Source organism: Opisthorchis viverrini, assembly GCF_000715545.1.
Source record: "Opisthorchis viverrini unplaced genomic scaffold opera_v5_221, whole genome shotgun sequence".
In the NCBI taxonomy this organism is placed as follows: domain Eukaryota; kingdom Metazoa; phylum Platyhelminthes; class Trematoda; order Opisthorchiida; family Opisthorchiidae; genus Opisthorchis; species Opisthorchis viverrini.
In genome coordinates, this window is record NW_008751873.1 from 223,119 (window position 1) to 238,108 (window position 14,990).

The following is a 14,990-nucleotide window of genomic DNA, read 5'->3' on the forward strand; positions in this document are numbered from 1 at the left end:
CATCCGATCGGAGATTGATCGATCCGGTTATAGGTGAAGAAGTTTAATGGGCGATTTATCCCCAGTTCTGGACCATTTCAGGCTCAGAATGCATCGTTGGTTCAATGTCGATGCCTTCGCTGGGTATCTCAACTTCATATCGTGTACCACTAACGTCGGAAAGATTCAGCTCGGTGAATCATGGAAAAATCCATACAAAGGCAGCTGCTGCCCACCTTTGGACGCTGAGCAGCATTGGGAGCAGATGCCCTGCTCTCAACAACATGTGGTTAGCCGACAACTAATATTTCGTCCCCATTGCTTTCAGGGAATCGTAAACCACCGGCAGCAGATGCTGAAAATGCTACATTGGTTGATACCTGCCTCTTCGCAGCCATATCAAAGAAGGTTGATCATACGAAACTATATTTTAGTGAGGATTACAACTGTTCGCGATCATCGAAGTACACTGTGACAACATCGGAAATTTAAACAATTACATTAAGCAATCAATTGGTGACTGGTTACGTTCACTGAGGGTTCCCCGATCAGCTACATCCACACCAGTACACAATATTGAGAAATAGGTATCCAAATGCTGAATTAAATCATCATCAAACAGTGGAAAACTTTTACGGTCAAACCTTTTGTCAACCCAGTGAAGAATACTAAGTAACGTGTTTGACGGTCCTGTATCTCGGAGCTCTGATCCAAGTCCAGGTTGCATGCCTGGACACTACGGGAGATCTGGTGGTGGTTTGAGTCGATGGCCTGAATGACAACGTTGACGGTCACGGTTTGTGACAGTCTGCAACAGTATGTAATTTTCTGTCGTGAAAAATGTGGTTGCCTAGGGATTTTGTTTGATATTTCTCAGTCCCACTGGATCATGCATGAAGTTCAATGTGTTGCTTACAAGCGAGATTAGGGGTCGCTTGCGCAACGTATCTATCCTCACGGAATATACTGTGTTCGAGGAGTTGAGAGCACCTGTTTTGGAACCTTTTATCAATCTTATCTAATCGCTGCTCATGATTTCCGGGCAACTGTGGTATAAGTAAGCAGAGTCTAGGATGGGAAACTGATTGTGTGGAGTGAAAAGAAGAGGTGGTATGCTGATAGCTGATCGGTTACCACCAACCCAGCACGTGTGTCGTTGATTTTATCGTGAACTTTTGTTTCACCAACCGAGGACCAATTCATATCGAGGCGTCTGCTTTCCTCAGTACACCAAGGCTGCTTTCTTACATGGAATTTCCATGATCCTTGTCATTGACTAGGATTTGCTCTTCAATTTTGGCCCTCTACTTAGGACTATTTTGTGTGGCACAAGGCATTAAGGGTACATTCTTGCTATTGAATTTATCACCTGATATTATATGCCTAACACCATTTGTCTGACGTGCAGGTTTAAAATGTGTTAGTAGTTACTGCGCCCCGAAGAGCATTCAGCATTGTTTGATATTTTTTTGATTTGTTGCTATTTACATCCGAATTTTCAGGCCAACCTTTCTTATACACTGGAAAGCATCTTGTCTGACTGAAAGTTATCGATTAGGGGCATCTGAATGTTAAGTTTTCATGATTTCCTTGGTGCTGTCTATAGCCATCACCCGTGTCGCTCGGATTTATTTCCCATATTTTTGATCACGCTTTGGGGTTTTCCTTTTGTTGCAGTGAGGTTAATTTGGTGACATTTCCCTCACTATAGTCATTTGAGCTTAATGCATAGTCCTTTACTGGGTAATCTGTTTATTGTGGTTATCTGAAGTTTTGCTGAGCTCGTATTACTTTAGTTCCGAAAGTTACAAAATGCTCAACAAACAGCTCCCGGATGTACGAATAAAACTCAAGTTCAAAAGAGGTGAATAGTTGCACCGGGTTCTTCCAAATTAGTGTCGCCTGAAAAATAGTTTTAAACCTGTGTGACAGTGAGCTGCCTAGTGAAAACATGGATTAGAACCCTTCTTACTCCACCTCTCAGCTCGCTCATTATAAAATATATCATTAAAGAACTTCTTGTCATCCATGCAGTTTACGAACAATATTTCAACCAGCTCCGAAGCACATCAAAGATCAAATCAAATTTGTTATGTGGCTTGCGATACAAGTTTTTATCTGTTACTCTTAATGAAAGCAGAGAATAGTGAATCCAGAGTGCAAAACAACAAATTCGTCTGAAGGGGCCAGCGTCCAACCCTAGATACCGGTTTGAATATATGTGATACCTTTGAACAGTTGTTTGTTTGATTTAACCAACCATCAGATTTTCAAATCACACTGTAACCGTATTATCCAAATGCTTCACAGATTAGTGTTTCTTGAAATTTGCGGGACGTTTGGAGTAAATTCCAGATTGTCATCAAGTGAATTCTATATTCGCTTGAGTTGGTCTGGCAACCGAAGAACGATAAGAATTTCACACATACTGGAAAACTGTGCACAATTTTCTGCATGATTACTTGGCAAGCTATTTAGAATCAAACTGAAGAGAAATGGGAATTTTCCATTGTTACAATCGGTTGATCACTAAACACCGCTTTCAATAAGCCAGTTGAACACTTTTGATACATGAAAGCTATTCGAGGCTGAATTCGATATTTCAAAGTCTTGTTTTAGCAGAGCGAGCTCTGTCCTCTTTCCGAAGAAAACTGTTGGAGTGTAGGCGGTTTTGTGAAGCATATTGTGTTATTTCAGAGTACCGATTAGCTGCCGAATGTTCCACTATTTGAATTGAAAGTTTTATGTTTTTCTCACTGGGGCACACCAATGGACATGATCGGCAGTTGCCGCGTCTAGAAGGATTAGGAGGATTAGGGTGGACAGCAACGCAGTGAAAGGGGTTTGAATTCGTCACAAAAAGGCGGTTTCAACTGGAGATGTAATTGAAATGAGGGACAAAATGATATCTAGATGACACTTGAATGTAAATACTAAAATCTTCTTTTACTTGAAACGTTTCCTAGCTAAAATCAGCTCAGTCAATCAGATTCGTTCTCTTCACCAAATTCAGATTCTATGCCAGTAATTAGCTGTCAGCGGAAAGTATTGGGTGGTGGTTAGGAAACAACACATTTTCTTGCTATCCCAACAAGCTATTATGTGAGGGTTGAATGACCTCCGGCATCGTTCATTATAATGAGTGCCGCCTGCAGAGCTCGGTGATGATCGGTCGTATGGTACTTGACAAAGTGCGCTGGATAGGAGAACCAACTGCGTGTTCAGCTGTAGATAGCCGGTGGATCCGTGTTAGATGGTTAACAGAAAGAAAAAAGAAATTATGGGGTTTGATAGCTGGGCCAGACAAATGAAACAGAAGTTGCCAGTAGTATCCTGGAACATAGCAGCATTCATGGAAAGCATTTGTATTTAATTGTGATCCTAACTTCTACATCGCAGTGGCACTCTAATGGGGCATTAGACTGCATTACAATATCGCAGTTCAGTGAGGATTTTGATTTCAGTAGTAAGTTGATGAATGCAATCCACTATGGACTATCTTGTCTGCAGAAGACTCTCCATTTAAATAGAGCTGATGATTTTGGACACTATTGTTTCTGACCGCACCCTACTGCAGTATTGGGCAATATTATTCTTATCTGAGTCAGTTGCCTCTCTCGATTTCTTCGTAGGTCATACACATGGGTGAGGAATGAGAATTTAACTGGTAATCAATCACCGAAAACGTGGCATAATGAACAAACACGGAATCAACGACAGGTTCGCGTTCACAAGTCCGACCTATCGGGAGACAAACACAAAATTTGCTTGTTATTTGATTGATTTGATTTCAAAAGCTGAATTTCGGAGAAGCCGGGTGTTGTTCATCAAAAAGAAATCAATTCCTTATTACTCCGCTATACCAACAACCTTATTTGGGTAACCTATTGAATTTGGCTGTCGCGCTTCGAAGAAAGCAATAAATCCACACTATTGCGAAATGGTCGCATCTCAGTGTCTCATAAGCGTGAGCTCAGCTAAGAACAAAACTTCTGCTCACTCATAACTATTAATCATTCATTATTATTATTATTATTCATTTATTATTTATCCGAGTTTCATTTTGCTGTTATTGGGCTTAGGGTATCAATTTTCGAAGCATAAAACGGTGAGTGGAACTTTGTTATTACTGGAGTGAGCCACATCTGTGGGCGAAAATAGCCTGTAGCTACTGTGGAAAAAGGAAACTGGAAATGAAGAAGGACAAAGAAACAGTTTTGTTCAGGTCTATAACATTCTGCTTGTGATTCACTCGTGTGAATTTGCTGCCTGTCACACCACCCAACTTGCTATGCAGTTTTGAACTTTCCATCAGTCTACCGTTCAACCGGTCAACATGAGGGAGTCATAATCTTACCTAATTTGTTCGAGTTTATCCGTACAAACCATTGCTTTAAATATTTTCCACTTTCTTTCTCTCTATCCTTCTGATTTCCTAACGTTCGATTTAATGATCTTCAAGTGGTCAGTGAAGTAGGTCTAATGTGTTGAAGGCAGTTTCGTGTAGGGCGATGGGGTGGTGGGAGCGAAACAAGGAATTGTCTGCATAACTGGTGATTTAAACTCTGTACAAGCCTCGTTGGTGGTGTCATACAGACGAAATGAAATGTATTTATTAGTTTTTCAAAAGGGTATGCTAAGGAATATTTGCATCCATATTACCCTTAAAATTTGCATATGCGTCTCCTGCACGGAAAATTTTGGAGTTTTTCGTTTATCTTGTGGGTATCGCGAAGTAATCACAGTGGGATCTTTCGGAAAATGTTGTAGCGAGATGCATATCGGGGGAACTGCCTCCTAGGGGCAATCCCCATCAGAAGATCGTAAACAGAATACCTTTTGAAATTTCGAAACTGAGGAGAGGGAGAGCTTTGACTGGCCGGCATTCAATGTGCGCAGGCCATTCCCAGTCGTCAGAAGGACATTTTGGAAACTCGATTTTAGTGCAAAGTGAGAAGCGCTCGGGAGAAGTTTTCAAACCATTTCATTCCGACAAATATGGGATTCCGCGAATAGGAGTCAATTTCACAGTTAGGATGGATGCTACGCTACACTGACTCTGGACGATGGTGGCCTCAAAATGAACGTTTTGTATAAGAGGGTTTTATAGGCCATCGATTGACGTCACATTATGTTTAAGACAAACTTCAACGAAACAGTCAGCGGCCTTGTGAAACACATTCAGTTGAAGAAGACTGTCATAGGCAAGAAATTTGCCTCGTATTAGTCAAATCTCCCACCAAAACCAAAGTGATATGGAAATGAAAGTATTTAAACAATATCCCCTATTATTACGACGCTAGAAATTAGCACGTTGTTTTACAAAGGCTCATGGACAGCATAGTGAGAAAAATATCATCGGACTACGAGGCTCTTCTATGACAAAATTTTGATGTGATTAGCTGCCCGTTAAGTCAGGCATTAAATGCAAAAGGTTTTAGTGTCTTGCTCATACTCGCCGTCTAAAAAACAACGAATCGGACGCTGGATACTCATCGGTAGTTGCCTTTGAGAACCTTATCGATCTGGAATGCACAGAGAAAATCGCACCGAATCTCTGGAGACAAGGACCATGGACTACTTCTGTCGAACAAACTGACCAATATCACACCACTTGTCAGCGCACACCCTTCGATTACAAAGTGCAGAGCCTTGCTCGGATATCTGCAGTCCCCTACTGTGTCCGTTGCGATTCATTGAAAAACAATAAATGTTTTAGAGACGCCAAAGTGTCATAGACATTTAATAGCCGAATCGCATTCGCCCATCTGCATCACTTGTGGCGTCCAAGAGGTATATTACTGTGTCCCGGAGGTCGCAGTCAAGTGCCAGCTCGCACGTTTTAACGAGGGTGATGGTGACAGCACATGTACGGGATTATATTGTTAACGGTTGCGTTGCTGATATCGAATGATGGTGCCACATTCGTGGTGAGACAGTTAAAAAACGTTTTTTTGGTTATGCCGTAGGTACTTATTCAAGGAGACCACCTGGAAACGTTAAGTGCGATGGCTCAGCAATGTGCTGCGCATGGCAAATCACTGTCTACGGAGGCGAGTGTTGTCCTCCTCGCCTCAAATGAAATATCGTATACATCGAGATCGGTAGCCTTTGGAGTAAAGTTACAAACTAGATAACAAGTAGACTGTATTTGTTGGTGTGGCCCAGGATCCAGGATGAGGTCCCAGTGACGCCCACTTTCAATGGTTGAAGACACCACAAGAGATGGCGGCTAATAAAGTTTAATGGCGTCCGCACTGAAATGTGGGCATCTCAGAATGTCCGCCTAAGTCTCTCTCCTTTGTTCATTTTCTTTCTATTTTTTCCTTAAACAACTTTAAAAGTAATTAAACGAAACGCTTTTTTTCTTCCCAGGAATGATGTTGCATTATCTGATGATGGTAACTTGTAGGAGATTGTTTGATCATCTAGGTCGTCACCTCCTTCCGTGAATTTTCCCCTTCTATTCCAGATCTTCTGTTTTAGGGGCTTTCTGAGGCCATCACTAAATCAGATGAAACCATCCTGTCAATTTTTTTGTGTGGACTAAACTGTTTGTTATTTCAGTCTGACAGGATTTTGTAGAATTTACTTAGAGGTCAACAAACCTGTCCGACTTTGCCAATATTGTTATCAAATGATAGATTTTATAATGTTTTAATCTCTCCAGAGATGCAACGTTACATACATGGCTGATTTTGCAAAGAAAAAAATACTACAAATGTGTACTACTACTTGCATAGACACAATATTGACCTGATGAAAATGCGAAAAAACGTACATGTATATATGTGTGTATGTGCATGAATGCAAAATATTGGCATCTTCCCTCAATGTTTTCATCTCAAATGATATCTTTCTGAAGCCTTTCCGAGGCCCAAAACGGAAACCTCAGTACAGACATCTTGACTGCGTGAATTCCCTGCGAATGAGATGCATATCGAGCAATCTATTGTAGTAAGAGTTTTCTTCGAATGTCCTGCAGGATTAACGGTTGAATAAAGAACCAAATGAACCTAAACCTTGGAACTGTGCATGTTGAAAAATGATCTACATTTGACAACCCTTTTGAAGACTGAATTAAGTTTTGTACTCCTTATAAGTTCCCTGAAATCTCCTGGACTACTCACGACCAGTTTTGCCAGCTGCAGCACGAGATGGTTTGGTGCAGCATGTCATGCATGAGAGACTCAGATGTGTTGTAGAAAAGCTACCCATCAAAACCAAATTGGTGTCTTGATGAAGGCCAAGTCAAAGAAAGTTCTCTATTTTTGAAATGACATTTCTGGAGCATTGGATGTTCATGGTTCCACACTAGGCCAGTTTTCAGTTTACGCATGAACAAACGCTGCGTACGCTGTGCGATTATTCGTGTGTGGATTTACAGGAACCGACAAAATTCCAGGCGTACTGTCGTCCTTTATCAACGGACCCCTGCTAGTTACAGTATGGCAGGAACCATTCTGATGCCAAGCTTCTATTCCTGACAGTGTTCCACAGCATTTTGAGCCGTATACCAATAAATCATCTACTTAGAAAAAAGTTAATAATGTCCAATGAGCGCCCGTGCTTAATTGTGAACTAGCTCATATTTTTATCCCCTGGGTGTGAATGCTATTCTCTTATAGTGTTCACCGACAAGGTTTCTTGATTCGGTGGAATTTTTTAGTAATCGTTTAAAGGAAAAAAGGACCATCAGGATGAGGCTGGGATTGCTTCGAAGGATCTATGTAAATCGGTGACTCACTTATAATGAAATTTTAAAACGCCACCACTTTTTCAAAAACTTTCAAAGTGTGGTAAAAAAGAAAAAAAATTACACGCACATACAAGAAACTGTGCATGAAAATTTCTGCTCATGCAAACTTGTATCATTAGCCTGAATTTTGCTCAGTGTCAGAAACCAAGACTCAGTGATCCATGGAATCATGTAACTACCTAATCACAGAGTTCGACAGGGATCCACATGAGATATGCATATTTACCTATGTGTATGGTGAAAACTACTAACGTTACGTTGGCTCTTCCGGTTCATTGGGCCTCTTTACGCAAATAGTAACTAACCATTTGTGAATTTGCGTCCTCACTTAAGGTTTGGAAACCACTCAATGGCTTCTTATCCCACCGAAAGTCTGGTGTAACAACGAAAAAAAGCACTTCAATGTAAATGTCTAGGAAGAAATGAACTTCGAATCACAAAACAGCATGTGATTCATGAACTTCAGAATAACTGGAAAATGAGTGGCAAACAAGCTGTATTGAAGATTTTTCGGCACCGAAAAATGTGACTTACGACCACGTAATTACCCTCAGCGCAACTACAATTGTCTATCTGCAAAGACAAACAGGAGAGTAGATAGGCTGCAACCACCAGTAGATACTGCACGGATTATTCAAAGTCGATATGTAGAAACTATGCAAGGTTTCCTGGGACGAAGTTCAGGAACGGTGGCCAAACACACCACCTTAATATTAACTGTGATAACTAAGTGGGTCATGATGGAATCGGATGCAATCATCGACAGTGTATATGAGCAAACAATACGATCAGTACAAGCCAAATTTATCGTCAGTTGATTAGCTGAAAACCGATTACCAACACGAATTATGTCTAAATCCAGTTTCGTGTCGCTAGTGCTCCACATTCTCGATTATGATTTCCCCATATGTTTGCATTTAATACCGAATGCACCGCATATAAACCAGATTCCATCAGATGTGACCAGAACATTGTTGATCCTAGATAGGTTTCATATACACTCCCTCATCTGTGTTTGACGATAGGCTTCAAAATGCCGCCATTGCTTTTGTTTCCGCTTAAGTTTTCCTTTTTACTATTCCTTCTGCAGGTCTACGAAATTAGGCCAGTGCATCGCTCATAAAGGCTATCATATACGGGAGTTCTGTTTCATATTTGCAGATGGTTTTTCCCATCAACACAAAACTAGGTTAATCCTTCACCTTTTCTACGGAAGAAGACCTATGGTTTTAATGAGCTGTTTTGGCTACACTCCAATCTCCCACAATGGTCCATGCGTAGAAGCGTTTACTATTTTATTGACAAATTTGTTATGCTGCAATCTGGGTATATAAGCGCACATCATATATATTAATGGGCGAAGACAATGGGCAGCGGTTACAGTGACATAATGGATTGGAAAATAATCAGCGTTAAGCATAAAATCAGTTCGAAATTTTGAAACAAACAATTTAGAAAATTTTGTTTGTTTCGGACTGTAGATGCCAGATTTTTTTATAGAGTTAGTGTCTTCCAATGCTATGACGAATGCGACTCTTAGCAACGTCACCGTCAAGTGTAGCCCCAAGACTATGTGCTCGAACTCTTGCTTGCCGTTCAAGAAGCGCTTCGCGAGCTACGAGGCGACTTATTTGAGCAAAATCGTCCACATCTGATGATTCATTCGAATTTGATTCGGGAAATGGGAGTAATTTCTTTTTGACCTGCGCGGCAGCATACTGTCTTTCAGCAAACTTTTGCACTTCTTCTCGTAAATGGCGAACACTCCCTCTACGCCGAGATTCCTTTAAGGTCATTCGCCGCGGTATCTCGGACAGAGTTTTCCCGGAACCTGTTCTATGTTGATACTGAAACGTAAATCCGGGATAAATACTAAATCTACGTTTATTCTTCATGATGGTATTCGCTTTATTTGGACTTGACTCTGCCTCTGTTGTTTTGATTAAACAGGCGGTCTGCTTTTGAAGCTCCTGGAGATTTTCAGCCGATGGTCTGTGTGTTGGTGAAACTTGGTTACTGACGTCCACTTCTTTCGCAATTTCCGTTATCAGGGGAGGTTTTCCCGAATCACATGGTTGATCGGGTGTGATGTTTGGTAATTCATTAGGCGTGTCATCTGATTCATCATCTACAAATGGAATTTCCTTAGCAAACTGACCGGATGTAGCAGCATCAGAAGCAATGCTCGGAATTTTGTCGGCTGTTAGTTCGCTGTTCGCGAGCGGGAACATCTGGCGATTATGGAAACATAAACCCGTTTCGGTGTTATTTTCTGCGGTGTGGACACTTATCTGAATGACCTCTCGTGTGGGTTCTTCAGTTTGGATTGTAGATTGGTTTGAGGGAGAATCGGACTGCTCATGGACTGTGAGCAGTTCCATCGGCCGTGGTTCTGGTTGAAGTTGCGGGCAAAATATTGTAATGACATGATTATCACCTGAATCACTCGGATCTTCTTGATTTTCATAGAAAATGGAGTGTGGCTGATGAATCGAGTTTCTTGAATTGATGTTAATTCGGTTGTCTTTATTCCAAGAATATTTCAGTGCTGACGATAGATCAAGTTCGTGCGGATATCCGAAATTGCCCGTGGTTGGTGAGTTGAATTTTGGCATTGTTGGAATATCTAGTTTTGAAAACGAATTCTGTTCTGTTGATCTCTGAAAAGATCCACGTGGGGTGGGGGTAAATGCTGAAGACGGATTCAGGCTCGTTTGTTTTGTCGAAGGATCTAAATAGCTAAATGTGCCTGTGGATGACCCACTGAAGCGAGGCGAAAATCTTCTACCGAAGCGCTTGTAGCCACCGAATTCGATTTCACGTTTGCTTCCGTTGTTATTTGTTGATTGTGAAACATCGAACTTTGCGTCGCCTTCAACTAACTGGCCATTGACAGGGGTTATTAAAATATCACCGGAGTGACGTGATCCCTTGTGTTTTGCGCTACCAGACTGAGATGTCTTCGATCCGCTACCAGTAAGTCCACCAGTAGCTGCACATCTCTCACAACTGTCGGTTTTCTTGGCTGAATCTTTGTTTGAACTATCCTTGTTAGAATGATCAAAATTCTTTGCGCGTCCGGCAAACGACTCTTCTATCTTGTTTTGAACATCATTTGGTAGTAACAAACGCGGTCTATAGAAAAAACTACAGGTACAGTACGCCCCACAACAATAGCATGTGCGGCTGCGTAATTTGGACGTGTAGGATTCGTAATGGATTCTCTGATTTCCATTCCCACTGTGAATATTCGAATCGAAATCTGTCGAACGTTTTTCATAAATGGGCACACTCTGTTGCGGCACAAGTCTCCAGCGGACATACCTAGCCCGACCAATAACCTCCTTTATTTTCATTATCCAGTCGGTTTTGTGTATAGCCCTCTTCCAGAACATTTTCAAGATGGAGAGGAAAAACTTGTTAAACCAACCATACAGCCAAGGATTAATGCATCCGGAGCCCATTGCAAAAAGCTTCAAACATAAGTCAATCACTCTTGTATGGTTTTCCAGAGTAGATAGTCCAAATATTGGGAAGTCGTCTGATAGCTTCTTGGACCACTCTCGTGCACTTGGAGCTGTCGGTGCATGTCCCCTCTGAACTTCGCTCTCAGCGTTGTAAACGTTTAGCATTTCTGGTGAAGATAAAGTTGATGAGCTATCACTTGTCGCCGTGTACCAGAGAGTTTCCCTTGCCATTCGTTTAGAAATAATTGACAACGAGAGTATGTCAACTAAAGAAGTCTCCATACCAGCCGAACTGGTCAGGCTATTCATGTTTCGAGCTACCGACGAGGTTTGTACGAAATATGCATGTAGCTCCAGCCACAGTGAGAAGCAGGCCCATGGAGTCCAACAGATGACAAAACATACAACTATTCGGATGAGTATCTTATTTGTTCGTCGCTTTCTTTCCAATGCTCCTCGATGAAACCGGCGTTCGTGGAGTCGACAAAATATATGGCCATACAGACAAGCAGTCAGAGCAAGCGGGACAAAAAAGTGTAACAGAAATGTTGCGAATGAATAAATTAACCTGGCGGTCGTATTTGTCCACTGTTCAACACAATAAATGTGAGATTCGGTAGAGAGTAGTTTACCACGCTGAGTAGATGGCGAAGCATGATCGTGACTCACGCGTTCTGATATGTTTGGATGATGGACTACGGTAATTACTGTACTGTAAACAGCCACTGGCAAACTATTTCCAACACTGATTGCGACAACAACAGCCACGAGGATCAGCGCCATTCGTGGAGACATCCTCGGGTACAGGGGATATATGATAATCTGATATCGGTCACATGCAATCAACAAAATTATCAAGCATGAAATGTGCATGGGAATCCCAAAAATGGAAAACATTATTTTACACGCAGCCGAGTTCAACGGAGCAGATTCTTTCAGTTCGTAATACATTTGCACAGGCATGTTGAAACCACAGAGCAGTATGTCCGATAATGCTAGTACCAGCACAAATATGTTGGTGATGTTTGACAAAGTTCTTCGACGAATAAACAACAGAATATAAGCCACAAGGACATTTGAAAGGACACCGATGACTGCCAGTAATCCGTAAATTACTGCTAAGCTTGTCTGCACCCAGTTGATTCTGTGACTTCCATATTCTAGGCTGGCGTACGTGGAATGCAGCAAAATTTTCTGCGAGTGTGGCTGCGTAACTTTAATTGTGCTCACTTTCTGCGAGGCATGTGCTGTCGCCCAATAAAAATGACCAAAACCAGCGACCAGTTTCGTCGAAAGCATGTGAAAGTAGGATCTAAAACACAAACAGAATAAATCGTTTGATTTTTCTCCATGACTCACGTAGTTAAACTTCAAACGGGAGAAAACTACTTAAAATGTGTAAACATTTTGTAAATGTAACAAAATAAAGCTATTGTGATTTATCCGGTCACTTGATAAGAAACCGTTACTTGTGATATAATGAGTGTCACGTAGTTTACTCATTCCTAGGAGTAAAAAGTTTGCATTAACCAACGGACAACCACATAAATCTTTGAAATAGATGAAAGTTTTGATTTCAACATCCGCCTGATTATGCTTGTTCCGCTCTTGGTTTAACTTGATTTCGTACGTTAGTTGACAAGGGAAATGGATTATGCAAGGAATATGATGACATTGGAGTGAAACGCTGCATCCTAACCGATAAGGAAAGCGAAAATGAGAGTAGTCCTTTGGGTAACGCAAATGATCAAACACAAAAAATCCGCTCTAATTAGGGAACGAATTGCTCACAAATGAAATCTAAAATGTCCTGGAGATCAGTGTACTCACTCCTAGCGGCGGCTTGTTCGGAGCTGCTGGACCTAAAATTGATGGTCGAGATGTCTTCAAACACCATTAGCATGGTGATTTTCAAAGAGCAACTGAAGTATGAAATAGAAGTAAGAAGTGGATATTCATGCATACCGCTCTATGACTTCGGTTTAAGAATTTTGACCATCATACCCCGGCATTCGATGGCACGGGCTTTCATATTTACGGCCGTTCGCCACTCAACTTTGTTATACTGGGACAGTTCTTCTTCCAGCAGTACACTCGCTTTTTTATGCGGTATCAGTTCAATGAAATTAAAAATTTGGTCATCCGGAAGTGAACATTTCGGCATCAATCCATTAAACGACGACGGTAAATGAATGCTGATGATAAGCGCTGCACTGGAAATTCGAAAGCTATCCGGTGACTTAGCAGGAGGATGACACTACTTGTTACTGGGTGTATGCTAAAATTCGGTACAGACGTTCAGTTGAACGTCTTACGTTGCCACGGAAACGTCACCGATCTACTTATTGAAGAATTTTTAGTTAGTGCAGACTGCAATGCAGAATGCACCTTGTTCAATGCCAAAGTTCCTTTACCTGGAACGCTGTCAAGAGGACAATTTTAAGTTCAATCAGCCTGGATACAACCGAGGTGAAAAACTGGTATATGTAACAAAAATCTCACGAGGGATTAAACTAGATGCCGGTGGACAGCCAAGTCTTCGGAGATAGACCAACCCTGTTTTTGGTCACTACGATGTCTTCACCTTCACGTGGAAAAGAAACTAGACTCCGTAGAGAAGATCTGATCGGTCGCCTTACTTGAGAGCTCACTAGGAAGGCTTCCAGTGTTCGAAACCCCAACCTTCTAAAATCACCATGCTGTGACCTTAACTGCTTACGATTTGAAAAACACTAGAAACTGAATCGACCACATCCCCGACGTCCGATCAGGAGGTGACATCCATCAGAGCACTTTTCCTAACAAATATCTTAGAAACAATTCATTCCAGCGTTATAAAATTGAATGAGAATGACACCATATGATCGCCATTTTCCCGAACGTTGGCACGCTTTTGAAAAAAATGCACTCTGAGGAAAGGAGTAGTAAAATACAGCAAAATGGTAGCTTACAGATATGCACGTGGCGTGATTAGATGTTCGACATGAAGTTTCACGTCTTATGCTCTGCCATAAATATGTTGAGTTTGGCGTTTTGATGCAGCCTGGTATTTTTGAACTGGAACTTTATTCGGTGCTGGCCTTACGCAGAACAGTAAATCCTGAGCAATATAAATAAAACAGAATCTCTTTTACAACTTCCAAAATATACGTTTACAATCCAATAACCCCTACTGTATCTATAAAGACGTTGCAAACATTGGTACCATAACCGATTAGATATTTGACAGATAAGTAATTGGCCAAGATGTCCTGAGAGATGCGGAATCACTAATTCCAGGGAGCAACCAGCCCTTGGGACATCGTCGAGTAGCCTGTGGACTTCTCTTGCGTAAATTGTGCATTCTTACCAGACAACTATAGTTTTAGAATTACATCTGGTGGAAATGTCAAGATATCCTACCAAGAATGTAAATATATGAGCTACAACATAGGCTAAAGTGGAGACCATTACCGCCGCTGAACCACATTCTAAGTGCAGATAACAGCCTCCTTCTTTTCACTTGTGAGCTACTCAAATGGAACTCAACAGGAGTGTTGCATGGTGACACACTAAGCCGCTAATATCTCTTATTACATTGTTGCTTTTTTACTGAGGTGTGCTCCCATTCAGTCGATATCATCTGCACACCGTACTTTGGCACGCCGCCTTCGGATATACTGATGAGTACTTTAAACCCGCACCACTGCCTGTTGATTTCTGGTGAAAATTCCTCTTTAATTTCCCTTCATTCTTGTGTCCTTCAGTCAAGGAAGGGTGACTCTAGCCCCATGCGAAGCTTGAGG

The 14,990-nt window shown here is 41.5% G+C and overlaps 1 protein-coding gene across 1 annotated transcript; it reads right to left on the reverse strand.

The window, feature by feature from the left end:
• Window positions 1-9,240: 9,240 nt before the first annotated feature.
• On the reverse strand, window positions 9,241-14,218 carry T265_08405 (hypothetical protein; the record flags this gene model as incomplete). Its single annotated transcript, XM_009174201.1, has 2 exons — window positions 9,241-12,517; window positions 14,157-14,218. One exon carries the CDS (start codon window positions 12,502-12,504, stop codon window positions 9,241-9,243), a length of 3,264 nt encoding a protein of 1,087 aa, XP_009172465.1.
• Window positions 14,219-14,990: the final 772 nt, after the last annotated feature.